Source organism: Coenobita brevimanus, chromosome 25 (genome assembly GCF_032717465.1).
Source record: "Coenobita brevimanus isolate Jiangsu-jjx chromosome 25, ASM3271746v2, whole genome shotgun sequence".
Classification (NCBI taxonomy): domain Eukaryota; kingdom Metazoa; phylum Arthropoda; class Malacostraca; order Decapoda; family Coenobitidae; genus Coenobita; species Coenobita brevimanus.
Window position 1 is genome coordinate 10,400,995 of NC_136978.1, and position 13,594 is coordinate 10,414,588.

Consider the following 13,594-nt stretch of genomic DNA (forward strand, 5'->3'; position numbering starts at 1 on the left):
AGACTGCAAACTGCTCCTTCAAAAAAAAAAAATAATAATAATAATAAATAAATACAAAAGAGAGCCAGATTCAAGATCTGTCATTTTGAGATGCCTGGACATAATGCATTTGAAAGACTGGAGATCATAGGAAGTAGGAAACCCAGACAGAGCGAGACAGTTCCAGAGTTGGCCTGTTGCATGAATGAAAGACTGGGAGTAACAGTTAACTCTTCCATTAGACAGTTGGACAGGAAAGGGATGAGAGTTTGTTGCTAGACAGGCGCTACATGCCCATCGTAGAGGTGGAGGGATGCAAGCAGACAGTTCAAAGGAGCAGTGACCATTGAAGTAGCGATAGAAAAGAGACAGAGATCCAACAGTGCGATGAAGAGACAGAGGTTGAAGGGAGCCAGTAAGAGGAGGAGAGCTAATGAGACAAAAAGCCTTTGACTCCACCCTGTTGAGAAGAGCTGTATATGGGGAGCCTCCCGACGCATGAGAGTTGTACTCTACATGGGGCAAATAAAACCCATGTATAAAGTCAACAACTGTGCAGGGGTAAAGAAGGTACGAAGTCGGCTTAGCTCACCTTACATCTTGAAAGCAGATTTTACAAGAGATGTAATATGATCTTTCCAAGATCCCCAAGTGAATGAAACTCCAAGCATGTTCAAGGATGATGCAGGATTGAGCTGGATATTATTAAACATAAGTGGGTACTCCTGTGGAAGATTCTGACAGGTTAATAGGTGTAAGAACTGAGTCTTTGATGCATTAAAAACAACAAGGTTATTTTTACCCCAGTCAGAGATACGAGCCAAGTCAGACATTAGATGTGCCATAGCCTCATCCCTTGTTTGTTGAAGTAACTGCTGAGATGGACATTGTGGGAACCGTATGGAAAGGTGAAGGGTGGAATCATCAGCGTATGAGTGGATAGGGTTAGATGTACAGCTTAGAAGGTCATTGTTGAATAAAAGGAAGAGTTGGTGATAGGACAGAGCCCTGAGGAACACCATTCTTGATAGATCTAGGAGAAGAATGATGGCTGTCTACCGCAGTGGCTGTAGAACAACCAGAAAGGAAGCTAGTGATGAAGGCCCAGATAGAAGGATAGAAACTGTAAGAGGGCAGTTTGGAAATTAAAGATTTATGTGAGACTCGATCAAAAGCCTTTGAGATGTCATGTGCAGTGGGAAAGCTTTTTGCCAAAGTCCCGAGAGGAGGATGACCAGGAGTCTGGAAGGTAGGTAAGATGATCACCAGTGGAGTGTCCCAGACAGAACCCATACTGATGATCAGAAAGAAGGTTGTGATAGGAAAGATGCTTTAAAATTTTTTAAATTAAGAATTGACTCGATAACTTTTGAGACACAGGATGTTAAAGCAATTGAACGATAGTGAGAGGGTTGGGAATGGTCACCCTTCTTTGGGACTAGCTGAATGAGAGCAAACTTCCAGCAAGAAGGAAAGGTACAGGTTGATAGACAAAGGCAAAAGAGTTTACGTAGGCAGGGTGTAAGCACAGAAGCACAGTTCTTGAGGACAACGGGAGGGACTCGATCAGGCCCATATGCCACGTTAGTATTGAGGCCAGTGATGGTAGAAAATACATCAGCTGAAGAAATTTTCATGTCAGCCATGAGGAACTCAGAGGGGGCAGGTGATGGAGGAATAGCACCAGAATCTATGGTAGAATTGGAGGAGAAAGTCTGAGCAAAGAGATCTGCTTTACCAGTAGAAGAAATAGCTACAGAGCCATCAGAGTAGAAAAGAGGAGGGAAGGACGATGAGGTAAAGTTGTCAGAAAGATTTTTGGCAAGGTGCCAGAAGGAATGGGAAGAATTCGAGTTGGAGAGTTGAGAGCATTTAGCACAGATGAAATTATTTTTAGAAGAGCGAAGAACAGACTTAGCATAATTTCGGGCAGAAATATAAAAAAGATGTGGTTCAGGGGTGGGTTGGCTCTTGTACCTTTCATAGGCCCTCTCCTTGTTGTGGACAGCATTAGAACAAGCATGATTAAACCAAGGCTTTCTTGCTTTACTCAAAGGATATGTGGAGGGAATGTATGCTTCCATGCCCAAGAGGATAACCTCCGTAATATGCAAGGCACACTCAGATGGCTCATGGCAATGGAAGCAATAATCATAACAGGGAAAATCAAAGAAGTACTGCCTGAGGGCCTCCCAGTCTGCAGCTCCAAAGTGTCAAAATCGTCATTTCTTTGGAGGGTCCACAGGCCTTACCAGAGTGATAGGACAGTTTTAGTTAATAAGGTTGTGATCAGAGGAGCCTAACAAAGAGGAAAGATTAACAGTGTAAGCAGAAGGATTAGTTGTAAGGAAGAGGTCAAATATGTTGTAGCTGTCTCCAAGGCAGTCAGGAATACAGGTAGGGTGCTGTACAAGCTGGTGTAGGTCATTAAGGATAGAAAAGATGAAGGCTTGTTTACCAGGTGGATCAGTGAAAGGAGAGGAGAACCAAAGGTGGTGGTGAATATTGAAATCTCCTAGAATGGAGGTTTCAGGGAAAGGAGAAATGGGTAGAATGTGTTCCATTGTAGAAGTAAGATAGTTGAAGAATTTTACATAGTAGAATTAGACATGTGGAGAGAATGGAGAATGAATAACTGACTAAGAGGGTGTATGTAGGTGAGGTAGAGGGAGGGAGAGGGAGGGGTAGACCGAGGATGAGGTGGAGGGATGGAGTTGAGAGGTATATGAGGGAGGGGAGGGGTGAGTTGGGGGGAGGGTAGTCAAATGGTGGGTGACAGAGCGACTTGGAGGCATTTTGTCTGCGGCCACCCTTTGCGGGATTAGGGCGTCAGGCTATAGATAGATAGATAGATGGAATTAGGGCATAAGTAAACAACGCAGATATATTTAGTCAAAGAGTGACAAGAAAGCCGAAGCCAGAGAGTAGAGAATTCAGAAGAATCAAGTTCAGGAACACGAGAGCAAGATATGTCGTTGCGTACGTATGCACAACAGCCACTTTTGGCTTTGAAATGAGTATAGAGAAAGTAAGAGGATACAGAAAAGGGTTTGCTATCAGTTGCATCAGACAGCTGAGTCTCAGTTAGGAAGAGAAGATGAAGTTTAGGGGAGGAGAGGTGGTGCTCAACAGAATGTAAGTTATAGGAAAGGCCACAAATGTTGCAGAAACAAAGAAGAAATGAGTCAGACAGTGGTTCCAGGCAGGGGGTGGATGGTGGGGGCATTTTTGGTCCCCTCCCCCCCCCATTGCCTCTGAGGCTTGGTTGTTTGTTGCCATTTTCCTCTTCTAGTTTCGAAAAAGAAGTGTAGTGTGTACAGTGCATGTAGTTTGGTGTTGACATTTAGAGAAACTTGTATTGGAGAGCATGCTGGCCTACTCCCTGTGTTACTGAAGCACTGAAAAAGTTCAGCAAAGGGGGATGGTCAGGAACTAGTCCTGAGGGCCGATGAAACAGGGCCTGTAGCTCTCCCTGTCATCAGCTTTCCATCCACCTTGGGAGTACTGCCCTGCTCAACTGGTGCTACAGTCTACCCCTCATTCTCTTTTTCTATTCAGTATATACCCCTTTATTCTCTTCTCATCAGCGTGCTTCTCTTTATTCAATTTGCATTAACATACAGGATGTTCTTCTAGCCTTTCGTCCAACATGCATATTCTGTGATAGTTAATGCAGTGCCTTATGTTAATTACCCTTTCACTGTGATGATATTATTCTAATTTTGTCCTTGTTACTATCATTCTTATGTTTAGGAGGACCCTCATAATGAAGGGCATAGAAAAGCCTCTGTTAACTCCTGTACAATTGTTTTTTTCAGCTACTAGATAATTTTTCTTGTTTAGGAAATATCTCTTAAGCTCAAAGTTTGAAACTGATTTGGTAGTCTTCTACTTTTGTATTCTCCTTTTTATTTCTGAATCCTGTCTCACCCTGTTTCCCTTTTTGTACTTTCCTTTTTTCTGGATTCTACTACAACCCATCTTTAGGTGGGAATAAGTTATGATGATGATGATGGTAATATATTTTCCAGGCACCAAACAGAATGGACCATGGCTAGCAACCAAGTGAAACCAACTGGGAACTATGCTATCATGGAACTCACCCCTGCCACATGGTACAACCTCCGTATTTCTGCTCACAACAATGCTGGGTCCTCAGTAGCTGAATATGAATGTGCCACACTTACTCTCACTGGAGGTAAGCATATCATTTATGTCCTGGAGAGGTCATACAGCTTGGCTTTTTTATGACTCCTTTCATTCATCAAAAAGATTTCATAATGTGTGTTGCATTCAGGTTATTGATTTTGTCACAGCTCTTGTATTTTTGTGCCAATGTAATTCAGCTTATTTATTTAATTACTATACATTAATCTTTCTTAATCTTAATTATGAAGTGAAAATGTAATTAGCTACTTGTCATTTTATTATTCCTGAAGACATTATATGCATGAATATAAAGGATAAAAATTAGCAGTCAAAACTTAGTATTTTAATATCCAGTACTTGAAGCTTGTAATACAGTGAACAAAATTGAATATGTAATGTTCAGAGACTCTACATGTAATTTCTACATATCATTGTTTGATAAGTACTTAAGTATTAGTTTTTAGTTTTATGGATTAAACTGTTTTTACCTTTTCTTCAAGATAGAGGCGTTGTGTAGCAAGTACTGTATGCCAGACAAATGGTATATAATTTAATGAAGTTTACCAATTGCACCATAGCTCCACTGAAAGGTTGACTAGTTAGATATCTGACTCAAATGTCAGACTAGCATTATTCACATTTTTAATTTACACACAAAGTTATTATATTTGATATTTGGACCAAATATTATTATCTGTCCATGAGTTCATTACTTTTCAGCCTTTTGCAAAATTTCAGTGATCAATCTTGATGCCAAAAGAAAAGTAATACCCTCTTACTTTTTGTAACATAAGAACTGCATGTAACATTATTTGACGTATTGAGAGGGTGACTTGCTCATAATTGAAGTTGGACAGATCTTTTAACTCCCACCACCACAAACTGTGAGTATACTTGCGCTGAATGTGCTTTAAGTGCCTAGAGCTCTTGTGTGTAGAATGCTGATGTGATGGAGGAGTGTAAAGTTATCAGATAATCCACTGACAATATAAAATTGAGAAAAAGGTCATTACTCAGAAACATGGCTCATACTTTCTCATTTAAGAGTATCTTGTATAATTTTCATCTGTATTCAGAAGTAATGTATATTATATGTTCATATTTGCATTCATAGGTATCTCTAGAAAAGTAATGATCTTTTGCCATTAAGTACTAGATTCACTTTCATATTCTCCCATATCATTATCTCACAAGCTGTTGTAAGGAATTTTTAGGTTACTAGTTATCAGTGTTTTCATGACTGACATTTAAAAGAGATGTTTAAAAAAGTAACATGCAGTACAAAATACTATTAAGTTAGTGTACTGTATTAGAGGATCTTTATTTCACTGAGCATGGGGATATCATTTTCATATTATTCTTGCTGTCTCCTGACAGTTTTGTTCTGTCTTGAAGTGAAGTTTTAACCCTGTTGGAAGGACACAAGTCAAGAGTGAGAGGAACAGAATTGAGATTTTGAGAGGAGCATGTGGTGTTACGTGGAGAGACAGACAGCTAAATAAGGAAGTGAAGAAATGTTGAAGTGTTGATGTGTATACGAGTCAGAGCATTACGAGAAATACTGTGTGATGGTTTAGCCACGTGAAGAGGATGGAGAGACTGACAAGGAGAGTGTATGTGAGTAAGGTGAATGGGGTGAGGGGGAGGAGGAGACTGAAGATGAGACTGAGGGATGAAGTGAAGAGATATATGAGAGGGGAGTGTAAGTTGGAGGAAGGGCAGTCAAATGGCAAAAGGACTGGGTGACATGGAGGCAGTTTGTTTGAAACCACCTCTTACAGAATTATGGTTTCAGGCTAGAGAGAGAGAGAGAGTTTGCAGATAGGTAGATTAAGACAGACTCTTCAGACTGGAGGGTTTAGATGTACTGCAGTTTTATTAAGTCCCTTCATAAGAAGAGGCTGTCTGAAGTTAAATAAAATTGTCTGATAGCAGCAAGAATAAACAAAGAAGATATCATCCAGATTTGTGAAATCAATATTGATCAGAAACATATTAGACTAGTATATGAAAACATTTATGAATAGTTTCTGTTGTGTACTATTCACTTGAGCACAGTGTCAGTTTTTATGTATTTTATCCACCTTTGAGTGTGAGCTTGCAGTTATGTCTGCTGTCTGACATGATTCAGAGCAGGATATATTTAATACAAGGAGCCTGAGAATGTCATTTTCATATTATTTTGTCTGTTTCCTGATGATTTTTATTCAACTTTAGATAGGCTTATTGACTAGAGGTTAGATGCAGCCTTAGTAAACTCCTTCAGTACACATTTTTTTTTTTTTTTTTTAAGTTGAATAAATTCATGCAATGGCAGCAGGAATAAATTGAAAATGACATCAAATAGAATAAAGTGGTTAAAATCTTTGTTTAGTGGTGGTTTTCAATAAGTGTCATCATATCTTTGTCATGTCTACTATTGTAATGATATTTGAGGATAGGAAGTGAATCTAAGTTTCACATCAGTGCATCAGAATTTAGCATGATTCTGGTACATTTGCTGTTCAGGTGGGTTTCTTAAGAGGCTGCCCAAAGCTTGTCTCATCTGCATTGGTTGGCTGTTCTTACTGACCATCTTTTCCAAAACTCCCTTGTATTAAAGTCAAATGATTGCTGTGGAAATGTGTAATAGGATGGTTCTTATTGCAGATTTTTTTTTTCTGTAAGTATATAGCATTTGATTTGTTTAATTTACTGTACAGTATTTCATTTTCAGTGCAGCGTAAGTTAGCAGAATCAAATTGGAAAACAAAAATTTTTTCTAGTTTCTTAATGCTGGGTAGTACTTAGTTGTTAAATGGCCTTTAATTTGATATTTATTGCCATTAAGACCTTATAATATTAGTTGATAATGAGTTGTTCTTATTAGCACTATACTTGGTTAGTCCCTGCTTGATACAGTATGTACAAAAATCCCTGATACACTTGAATAGTAAATGTCAGTGGTGCAACCACTGATTTACTTCAAGAGTTAAACTTCACACAGTAAATTGCTTATTTCTCATCACTTCATAACTCTTGCCTTGATCGTTATGCATCATCCAAGAAGTACTTTTGGCTTTGAAAGACTAATTGCTGTTTTTTTTTTTTTTTTTTTTTTTTTTTTTTTTTTTTTTTTAAGTGCAGTTAGGTCTGTCTTGCAGAAAATTTCATTTCACCAAAATTCTTTTTTTAGACTTTGTTGTTCCACTGAATAATTTGCATATGTCAGATTTGTTCAAGGCAAGGTAAACTTTACTGAACATTGGTGAGGAACACAAATACCACATAATAGATGTTGTCATTTTGATATTTAAGTTTTAATAAAGTAGCACATGTGGAGTCCCTTGGCTCTATGGATCAGTTGCTCTAAAGAACATGCAAAACACAGCTTGAACATGGTAAAGTTGCCTGCTCATGTCAGGTGTGTGCAAGCCAGGTGCTACAATTCATACATTCTGAGAGCTGAAGGTGTAAATGGCAGGGTAAGTGTGGGTGCGGGCATGCAGGGAGGGGGGGATTGTATTGTAGATCCCTTGACTTGACGTGGACTGTGGTAGCATGCTGACTCGTGAGCATTAGTACCTGTAAGTCAACCAACTTAACATCTGATAAGCCTGACCCAGAATCTAGTAACATCTACCACATTGTCTTACATTGTTCTCAAACCTGGCTTCATGTCATTCTGACAGTATTCAGTTGGAAGGTGATTGTTTATTTCAGTCTGTAATATTTTCTTATACTGTGTTATTGGTAGCCAGGTTAGGGGACAAAGAAGCAGTAAATGTGGACATCCAAACATTTCTGTTTGGTCACATTAACATGGGCAAGCAATCTCAAGCATTCCATTCTTTATTGACTATCATATAATTAGTGACATGCATACATACAGACACGACTGTTTGTGTGTATGTAAGTCTGCACAGCTTGCATGTAAAAGATCATGCATAATATAGTAAGTGCCTAATCATCAGGAAATTTATGAAGTATTTGAGCCAAGTATTGCTGTTGCTCACAAGAACTACTTAAAGTGATGTTAAAATCAGAAATTCTTTTATATATATTTTAATTATACTGCATACAGCATTTTGCACTGTTGTAGATGAATTCGGTTAATAAACATTATTCATGTTTCAGAGTACAAAACAGAGTATCTTATTGCTCAGAAAGTGATAACATATTTTCTTTCATTATTACCATTTTAGTTTTTGCTTCATCAACAAAAATTTGGTATGAAGAAGTAGCCTAATTCATGAAAATTAAATGAATTCAATATCTGCTTAGACATGCAAGTGAGTGCGTGAGGTTGTTTGAGGTGGCCTGGGTTGCTTGAGGTGCAACTGAGAGCCAGCTGGGGGTGCTGAGCGTGCGGTGTTGCAGGTACTATTGCCCCGGCCCGTGAAGTGCCTGCCTTCGGGGCTGCAGACCTCCCGCTCTACCTCAACCTTAACCTCATCGTGCCTGTGGTCTCAGCTGTAGTCGTCATCGTTTTGGCGGTGGTTATCATCTGCTATCTCAGAGGTCGCAATGCCCCCATTAAAGGTATGACCAGAGCTGAAGGTGCCAGTCAGATAGTTTAGGGGCCATATGCTCTGTAATTTAGTCATTTATGTTATTTATATTTATTCATTTATTTTATGTCTTACGAAGATGTAAATTGCAAATGGATCTAGCCAAGCTTGAAATTCTACCAGAATTAGAGAAAGTCAGAGTTTGAACTATCTCTTGGTCCCCAAGTTTTGATTGGTGCCTTCAAGAGCATGCAAGGATTCTGTTCTTTTGGCTCTTTCTTCTGCTTTCTGCTTCCGCATCTTTTCATCACTCGAAACAGATTTCAGCATTTATCCAGGTAAGACATCCCACAAAAATATGTGATTTGACTTCCAAGAGATGATATGGAGAGTTGACAGGAAGGAGACAGCAACACAGGTCAAGTTCTCTACTCCCCTACCAAGCCTTGCAGGAGAATTGGAGGGGAAGGAACCAGAGCATTATGATGTTGTGTTGTTTCCAGCCACGTTGCCGCCGACTGTTATGGACAGCCACGTAACCTGGCTCCCTGCTTGGTGGCCGAAGTGGCTGGATCTCAATGTCCTGGTCCCTGTTATTGCCACCATTGTCGTCATCATTGTGGGAATTGTTGTCGTCTGTGTGGCCGTTACCCGTCGCAAGAATGGCATTGAGAACTTGAGGCTGCGAGGTGAGGCAGCGGCCGTCACGCAGTTTCTGTTACGACCCTCTCTCTTACCGAGACTTAATTCCCAGTTTAATTTTTTGTAGACTGCTTGTAACTAATACATGAATTATCCATTTAACCCCTTCATTCCGGTGACATACATTTTATTTTAGCTACTGTACCACCAGACAGTTTCAGTGAAGTTAGGAATAGCCTCTAGAAATGAAGGAGTTCATGAAGGCAATATCTAACCTGTCCACCTTGGGACATTAATCCCAAGCTGAATTAAATGGTCTGGAAGTAGCAAGAAGAAACTAAAAGGTACTTCACTAGATTGGAGGGTTTAATAAATGCCTGTCTCATTATGGTTAAAAGTAGAAACTGTAGTAAAAGACTGAGCACAGGAAAAATTATTGCTCCTCAACATCACCAGCTTCCAACAAGTCTGAACCATTGAATCTTTTCTTATATTTTTGAGAAGATATAGCAAGGAGACACAGGAAGTGAATGTTTGACACTTAACTCTATTTAAGGAAATAGAAATTACAGAGTGTTGTTATATCACCTGTGTAAATTCTACAGTATAAGAAGTAATATATACCAATGTGATAAAGAGCCCTCAAGCCTTAAATATCATCATATTACTTCCATGGCAATAATATTTTGATAGTTGTTTAATAATTACTTCTGTATTTTAGTTCATTTTCCTTCTCCATCCACCTCAGTAACACTTTTTGTTCTCACTTTCTTTAACCCCTTCATCTCAGGTACAGGGTTATTGTTCTTATTTCTTGCTGTTATCATATGATTTATTGAGCTTAAGAAGTTCCCTTGTATTGGAGGAGTTAATGAATGCTGTATGTAACCCCTTCAGTGTGAAGTGAGTCTGGTAGCAGCAAGAATGAAGTACAAATTATTTACTAGAGCTAAAAGGTTAAGTTTATGCCTGTGGTCTTCCTTCCATTATTCCCACAGCATTTTAACCTTACCTCACTGTTATCTTATTCTTTTCCCATATCATTCTCCATGCTCATTCCTCGCCATACCTAACATTTCAAAATGTCTTTTACTGTCCTCATGTTCTGAAAATATACAAAAAAGAATGTACATTAAGTCCCCCTTATTAATTAGCCAGTGAAGTTGGAATATCGAGCTAGACTGTTGCAGCTTTTAAACAAACCAATACTGTAATGCAGACTACAGACAGTCTGTTCTGTTCCAACCCTACCTTTCCAACTCTCCTTACCTTAATGTGTGATTGATATAATTTCAGGTTGCTGGAGCAACTATTCATAACACACCCAGTAAAGTACAGCCAGAATAATGTGTGTAATATCTGTAAAGCCCAAGGTAAATCTGTGGTGACACCAAGGCATTTGTAATGGTTGACCAGAATTTAGGAGGGCTGGAATAATGGGGACTTAGGGTGCAGTGAAATTAATTACAGTGTGCTATATATAGATATAGATGTTTAAGTGTTTGTTTTATGTCAGATTTGTGAATACAGTTAGGCAAAATAGTTGTATCTTTACCGAAACTTCATAGCAGTTAAGATCCTATTGTTAACCTAATTTTTGTTTATATGCGCTCAAATGTGCTCGTTGCTTAAATCACATTATAATTTAATTTATATTGTATGCAGAGATGTGTTTGCTGTCAGTATAGTTGTTATGTACCCCAGCTATCTAGAAAGTAATATATCTTGTATATTTTTACTGTTTAGTGTTACTGCACATATAAAATGTAACTGGTATCATACCATTGATGCTGTTTTCTCTGCGCTCTATCAAACGTCTGTCTGTATATGCTTCAAGCTTTTGCAGTTTCCATATTACAGACTGTATTACATCACTTCTATGCTTCATATCACAGGCAGTGCTGTTTATGTATGAACATGTTTTTCAGTTGCTTCTCAAATAACCATGATAAATATGCTTGCAGTATCAAACCGTACTGTAATATACGTAAGTGAATATCTGTTTGCTGCTGTTGTTGCATATGGTTCCCTGAAGGGAAAGATTTATCATGTATACATACTGATGCATTCATTTCAGTTCCCAGTATGTCAGTACTCTGCAGTAAGCAATGATACTACATTCAGTTAAAAGGATTTATGTTGTTTAATTTAAAAAGTCACTTTCTGCAAGATGGCACATTCTTGTGCATATCATAAAGATAAGATGAATGAGATACCATATGTTATGTGCATACTGTATTACATTGTTTCAGTATTTTGATACAATGTTACGTTTTTGCTGGTCAAGGGGCTGATTGATGGATATAATGTCATATGTATACTTGGAGCAACCACTCTTTCTTTATTGTGGAATCATGCAGTATCATACAGTCATGTGAAAATCATTGTTACTATTTACTGTAATACTTTTTTTTTTTTTTTTTTCTTAAGTAGATATCTTACATCCTTCATATGGTTGATTTTTTGCAAAATTATCTAAACGAGTTCAGCAATAGTTTTATTATTTTCTTCAAGAAAACTGAATTAAAGATTCTGCAGTGACAGTTTAATGAAATTATATTCCACAAATAATAATGTCTTGGTAAAGTTCACATTTTGCACTGTAAATTCTTACAGATTACAGTAGCGAATTCAGTAGTTATGGATTAGAATCATTTACACACACACACACACACACACACACACACACATATATATATATATATATATATAATTCATTTTTGGTGTTAGTGTGAAAAGACTTTAGATATACATGATTTAATAATCTATCGTATGATGTGGTACAGAGGAGGTGTATCAGCAGTACCAGTACAATGCCTCAATGGCTCCCCCATCTACCATGGACAAACGTCACCCAGGCTTCAGGGAAGAGCTTGGCTACATCCCACCACCCAACCGCAAGCTGCCCCCTGTTCCTGGCTCACAGTACAACACTTGTGACCGCATCAAGCGAGGTGAGAGCTTTTATGCATATCTAAGGTACATGGTTAATAACAAATATCTGAGCCTTGGTATATGTAATTATTGCTATAAAAATTGCAGGTGCTTCTTCTACATTGGACTGATGTGGCTTGTATTTTTTAAGGACATGTTCCTCTTGATACCATTAACTTAGAACTGGAACATAATCTCAGTGGAAGAGTGTGAAAACAGCTAGGCAGCTAGGTTACCAGCAAGTTCATTGATTTGATAAAAAGCATCCCTTGTTTTCAGAGATCTAACTTTGGTAAGAAGTTTGTTCAGATAGGGAAAAGTGAAAATACCATACCTACCTGTAGGGTGAATGTTGAAATTATTCTGTAGTTAGTACCTCCTGTTAAAATTTATTATCTCATAGAGCAATCTAAAACTTAAAGTGTTATGTGAGCATTGGACTGTACATGCCCCCATCAGAATGCCAGCACACCTTTACTGAAGCATACAAATCCCTGCATAACTTGACACAAACTTTGAAATCACAGTGTAAGTAGTAACAGTACTGATAAATTTTTTTCCTACAATCCTCAGCCTTGTAGTTGATCTGACTGATCTTTTTGGTGGGAAGTAAGATGCTGCCAATTTTATGTAGTTGAGATTGCCTTTCATTCATAATAGTGATCCCTACAGTATAGTTGTTCTAATGCCCCTCCTCTTATATATATATACAGTATATATATATTGTCTGTAGTTGTTGGCCAAACTGCAGGAAGGAAGAGACCTCCAGTATGTACGGTATAAGTGACAATGATTCTCAGGCAAGTAGTCCCAAGCACATATTACTCTGAAGAAGACAGAGGCTTTTTATGATTGCATGATGTTTATATTTTGCTTTTTGAACTTATTTTCATCCACCTTTGAAGAAATACTTTGATCAAAGCACATCTTTTATCAAGGTATTTAATACTGAAGTTTTTCCTGACCAATACACTGTCTGGTATAAATTAAACTGTAATTGTATGTTATTATTGTTTCCTTCTGCAGATGATGCATTACGTGTACTATCGGACAGTACATTTTGATACATGTAATTAGCTCTTTTGTGAGAATTTATTTCTTTATTTTGCTATTTTTCCACATTACCAATATGGATTTTTTGTAATTGTATATGAAATGTTGCTTATATGGTATACAGTATATAACTTTTTCCTCAGCAGTATTTATCATTATAATTTAGTTCACATTTGTCTGGTTATTAAGTAGTGTACACATCTTTGTCTGAGCCGTGGTCCTGGCAAGCCTGTTTCTTCACCTCACTTACTTTACTACTTTCTCCTCTCACACTTTCAATCCCTTTACTGAGATGATGATTTTTCTTTTATATTCTTACAACTGCATGATGATTTTACTCAGCATAA

The 13,594-nt window shown here is 38.0% G+C and overlaps 1 protein-coding gene across 1 annotated transcript in view; it reads left to right on the top strand.

Annotated features, from left to right (window-relative positions):
- The window catches only part of Dscam1 (Down syndrome cell adhesion molecule 1), an 829,655-nt gene that overhangs the window by 713,570 nt on the left and 102,491 nt on the right, over positions 1-13,594 (top strand). Inside the window, exons 32-34 of the mRNA XM_080267762.1 lie at positions 4,011-4,177; positions 8,488-8,649; positions 12,047-12,214. Coding sequence (XP_080123888.1) covers positions 4,011-4,177; positions 8,488-8,649; positions 12,047-12,214 — 497 coding nt within the window. The remainder of the gene's footprint in view (positions 1-4,010; positions 4,178-8,487; positions 8,650-12,046; positions 12,215-13,594) is intronic.